At 41.9% G+C, this 5,454-nt stretch overlaps 1 protein-coding gene across 1 annotated transcript in view; it reads left to right on the forward strand.

Moving 5' to 3' along the window:
* Positions 1-4,505: 4,505 nt before the first annotated feature.
* The window catches only part of LOC103593530 (zinc finger protein 234), a 20,385-nt gene continuing 19,436 nt past the window's right edge, over positions 4,506-5,454 (forward strand). Inside the window, exon 1 of the mRNA XM_008576529.1 lies at positions 4,506-4,580. Coding sequence (XP_008574751.1) covers positions 4,506-4,580 — 75 coding nt within the window. The remainder of the gene's footprint in view (positions 4,581-5,454) is intronic.

Genomic DNA, 5,454 nt, shown 5'->3' on the forward strand with positions numbered 1-5,454 from the left:
TGACATAATTTTGGTAATCTGAAATTGTATGCCACAGAAATAACCAAATTTTCTTGTCATGGTCATTTTATGTCTTGCTGTCTGCAGTCGGTAGAAATGAAAAGATTTCTTTTTTTTTTTTTTTTTAAAAAGATGACCGGTAAGGGGATCTCAACCCTTGGCTTGGTGTTGTCAGCACCACGCTCAGCCAGTGAGCAAACCGGCCATCCCTATATAGGATCCGAACCCGCGGCCTTGGTGTTATCAGCACCGCACTCTACCGAGTGAGCCACGGGCCGGCCCGAAAAGAACTCTTAAACACGGGTTTCAAATAACTTTAAGATCAATGAACAGAATAAAAGTTTTTCAGAACTCTAATAAGAAATGGATGGTTTTGTGAAACTGCTAATCAAGATCAAGCAAAGCAGAAAAGTAATCACACGAAGTTAAGTGACTGGTAAACATAATGTTTTCTGACTTTCATTTTTGATTCTTTACATAAATGTCTTGTTTTCCAGATTTAAGGAAACTCTCTCAAGCTATCTATAACTTATAGCAATTTGGTAAAAAATATAACTTATAAACAGAGATGGAAGCATTTGCTTTTTCACTATTTGATTCCTCCAAAATTTGAAAAACTTTTGTAAGTATTTTCATAATTTTTATGGCAATATTGTTATTTACACAGGATTGATGGGAACTTTCTCTCCTTTATAACAGAATACAATTGGACACATTGGTTATAACAACATGTCTCTTCTAAGTTCCTGACCCCACTTTATGTTGCCCTAATTTGGCCTAACTGCTATTTCATCTTTTCCTCTGACATGGGACATTGAGTTCCCGGGGAATAAGCTTTCTCAGCTCCAAGGGATCAGAGTACCCGGGAATGAGCCTTCCCAGCACTGAGGGACCAGTACAAAGAAAAGTAAGACATTGTCAATTAGAAAATTGATCATCAATGCTTTCATGAGGAGTGTTTTGCTCAGAAAAGGAGAAATGACGTCTTCTCTACACAAGCAGTTCTCTAAAAGTATTTGCAGCCTTGAAGCAGGGGCTCATGACTTAGATGAGACATCCTGTTCCTAAGCAAAGGATTGGTGTGAGTTCTTAAGAATGTCGACGTACTAATTAATGTATAGCTTGTTAACTCTAACTATCGACTGTAGGAAAATTGTTGAGATGAGCAGGACTGAAGCCACGTTGGGACCTAAAACCACATGGGCTGTGGTCAGATTTTAAAAAGGATAGTTTTTTTGGGGGGGGGGCGGTGGCATGCATTTCTCTGAGTTCCTTCTTTCACATGGCAAAATGACTTTATTTACAAAAATGTAAAGTTGTTTTTCAGCCAGCCTGAGGATGCAGACTTGCAGACCCTGGGAAACCTATAAAGACATCAATAAAGTTGTGCTGATTCTACCCCTCCAGGAGGACCTTGACGTGACAACAAGAATGGGAGTCCTGGCGAGACTTTGCACCAGAAAGGAGCAGTTCAGGCTCAGTCTCTGAGGGGGCCATTAGCTCTCCTGCTCAGAATTCTCACAGAGTGCCTGCCATCCAAAAAAACTATCATGGTGCTTCAAGGATAAGAGCTCCTGCCGCTCTCCACCTGAGCCTTCCCTGAGGCTGCTTAACAGTCTAGGCAGATAGTTTAGTTCCCAGGGACAGGCAGGGACAACTGCCCTGACCCAGCAGGAAGTAGCTATAGAAGACTGACAGGATCTATGGCCCTCTGCACCCCAAAAAGATTTATGTGAGCAAACCAGTCTCAGAAGGGATTAAGGCAGGGCAGAATAGGGACACACACCAGTGAGGCTGCTCATAAATATTCAGAGTGGATAAAAGTTAAGAGAGTGACTGGAAATTTCAGAAACTCAGGGATGCATGAGAGGAAGCTGATATTACCTCATTAGGCCTTAATTACCTTAGATCCTCCCCACAGCTGAATATTCCTCCCTTTAGTTAGGATAGAGACCCCCTTCTCAGAACAGCATATAAACCTTCCCCCTAAGAATGTGGGAAGGCGTGCATTTCTCCCTTGTGGAGAATCCAGCGCACTTCTTTGGTGTGTACCTTCACTTTATAATAAAGCCTATTATGTTCCATTTCTATTCTGTCCCTCTCTTCCTTACCTTTCACTGGTCCTGTGAAAGATTTTTCTTTCTAGGATAGACCAACATCCTGGAACTGCCACCCAGTCATATAGACTATTTATCAAATGGTGCTGGAACAGATGGATATGCACATGGAAAAGAACAAAGTTAAATCTTTACTTCATGCTCTTCAAAATTAACTCAAGGGCTGGCTGATTAGCTCAGTTGGTTAGAGTGTGGCACTGATAATACCAAGGTCCAGGGTTTAATCCCTGTACCTGTTAGCTACCCTCTACCCACTAAAAATGTATATTATATATACATATATATAACTCAAAATTGATTAATTATGGAAATGTATGAAGTAAAACTATAAAACTCTTACAAGAAAACATAGGGGTAAATCTTTATGACTTTTTATTTGGCAATGATTCTTAGATAAGATACCATAAGTACAAGCTACAAAAGAAAAAATTACATAAATTGGACTAAGTAAAATTAAAAACTTCTGTACATAAAAGGACACTGTCAAGAATTGGAAAGACCACATAACATGGTATCAAGTAGCCCAAATATATAAAGAATTCTTACAACTAAAGACAACAAAAAGACAACAACCCAGTTTAAAAATGGGCAAAGGACATGGATAGATATTTCTTCTAAGAAAATACAATTGACCAACGGGCATATGAAAAGATGTTCAGCAACCTTAGTCATTAGGGAAATGCAAATCAAAACCAGATGCCACTTAATAATAACTGGGATGGTTATAACTTTTTTAAATGGAAAATGTTGTCTGTCTAAACAAAATTATGAAGAAACCTTGTTTTGTCTCATATTATGGTCTCAAAAAAATCTTATCTGAGGTTGGTATTTTGTAAAATTGTTTATGTCCCAAAGGAGAATAACATGGTCTAGCTGCGAGTGCCAAGCCAGCTTCAGGAAATCAGGAGCTGTTTTGTCTTTAGTTCTCAATGCATTCAATGCAATCCTGTTCATCCATCAATTTGGAAGGAGGTAGATTTCTAGAGACTGATATTAGAAAATGTCTAGTTTACATTGAGTTAGGAAAAATGGACACAGAACGTGAAACTTCATTTTAAGAAAGAAAAATGTAGGTTGATAGGGAGATGTATGTTTATAGGGAGAAAAAAATCTGATTATCTTCAAAGGGAAGTATTTTAAATGGATTTTTTAAAAACCTTGCTTTATTTGAGAACTTCTGGTCAAGATGGGGGAATAGATGGTCCCCAGCATCACTCTCTCCCACAAATCAGTATGTTTATAGGGAGAAAAAAATCTGATTATCTTCAAAGGGAAGTATTTTAAATGGATTTTTTTAAAAACCTTGCTTTATTCGAGAACTTCTGGTCAAGATGGGGGAATAGATGGTCCCCAGCATCACTCTCTCCCACAAATCAACCAATTTACAACTACAAAAAAGCAATGACAGCCAGGTTGGGGCTGCTAGAGCTCAGGTGAAGAGGAGGAGAGACCTACGGAATGCATGAAGGCAGGAGAAGCCATGATGAGAGAAAGAAAAAGCCACTTGGACCGTTTCAAGCCCCAGCCACAGCCAAGCTGGAGGTACTGAGCTCACCGAGCCAGGAGCTGGCAAAAGCTGTAGCTGTGCCCTTCGTATGAAGTTGGGAGTGAAGAGCCACAACAACTGAAGAAAAGGAGCCACTCAGAGGCCAGTGAATCATCACAAGGGACGGGCGCATGGCACATCCCATGGGAAGTGTTTGCAGCATGGGTGGTGGGGGAGACAGGCCCACTGGGAGAACACTGGGACACAGTAAGGACAGCTGATCTGTACCCCTACCAGTGAAGGACGTCATCACAAGGGACGGGCGCATGGCACATCCCATGGGAAGTGTTTGCAGCATGGGTGGTGGGGGAGACAGGACCACTGGGAGAACACTGGGACACAGTAAGGACAGCTGATCTGTACCCCTACCAGTGAAGGACCACTCAGAGGAGACTGCTCAGGAATATAGAGGTGCATGGGGTGCAGTTTGATAAAAAGACTCAGGCCCAGACCAGAGTTTTGGATCTCTCCAGAGCTGGAAGTACCTATAAAGACAACCATTAAAACCTGAGCTGCACAAAAAGACTTCCCTAAGGAATCAGCAGCAAAGCAGCAAGCTAGCTCCACCACAGAGCAAGTACTTGTCCCCACAGGAAGTTCCCCCATTTTAGAAATAAACAAAGGACAACAAATTAGTTCCAGCTAGAGTTTAAACAGTGGGAATAGCAAATAACCCAGCACAAAACAAAGAAAAAACAAAGTATCCTCAACCAGTTTCACATTAACTAGTAATGGTCTCCTATAACACATAGGACTGGAAGTCCCCTGGGCTACCAAGCCAGAAAGGGGGAGGGCTGGGTGCCTCAGCAATGCCCCCGGGACATGTGCAACAAATCCCGAGGATGGTGGATGAGGGCCTTGGCCATGCCTGGCCCAACGCATGCAATCAGCCCAGCAACAACCACCAAGCCACAGCAGTAAGTCTCCTGGGTTCCCGAGCTGGGATGGTGCGGGGCGAGGGCTTTTCCATAACCCCCCTGACATCTGCACCCAGCACAGCAATGACCAAGTCACCACTGGAAGTCCCCCAGCCTCCCCTATGGATATGAGGGGGCGGTGCCACAGGCCTCAGTCCCGCCCCTCCTCCTTCCTCTTTCTTCCATCCCATTTTCTTCCCCTTTCCCCTCTCCCCCTCCCTCCCAATTGCTCCACAACATCGTAGAATGTAAAAAATAATAATAAAATTGCATTTTCTTTTAAAAAACTTTGCTTTATACTATTTTTAATTCGTTTCCACTAACATTTGCTAGTTTTTAAATTGCTAACAATAATAGATATTTTAACCAAAAAATAAAGAAAAAAATCAATAAAACATGCTCCCTCAATATATCGAACCCTCGGTGCTATTGCATTAAACCATAGGCTTTGGAAGTCAAACGGACTCCAATGTCAAGCTTTTCAGCAGTTATACCTGCTTTGAGATATCGGACAATTTATTAACTTCTCGGAAATTTGGTGTTTTCACTTCCAAAGTAGAAATAATACCATGAAAACTTTAAGTGAGGGAAAATAGCTGTTTCATGAGAAAATGGCTTCCTTTTTGACCCTCTCAGTTGGTGGTGGGTTTTCCTGCCACACCAGTGGGTGTGCAGTGGGAGCTCGTACCCTTCTCTCTCCCCACTGACCCTCCCGGGCCATTCTTCCTTACCATTCTTTTAAAATCCCTGTTTTAGTCTCATAGCGTCAGATTATACTAAACATTCTTTCAGCTGTTGTTTGAAGACTATTTCCTCGCTTGTTCCCTTTCCAACGACACTCCTGTCATAATGGGAGGCATTTAGACTTCACAAA

The sequence above is a fragment of the Galeopterus variegatus genome, unplaced genomic scaffold, assembly GCF_000696425.1.
Source record: "Galeopterus variegatus unplaced genomic scaffold, G_variegatus-3.0.2 Scaffold1362, whole genome shotgun sequence".
Classification (NCBI taxonomy): Eukaryota; Metazoa; Chordata; class Mammalia; order Dermoptera; family Cynocephalidae; genus Galeopterus; species Galeopterus variegatus.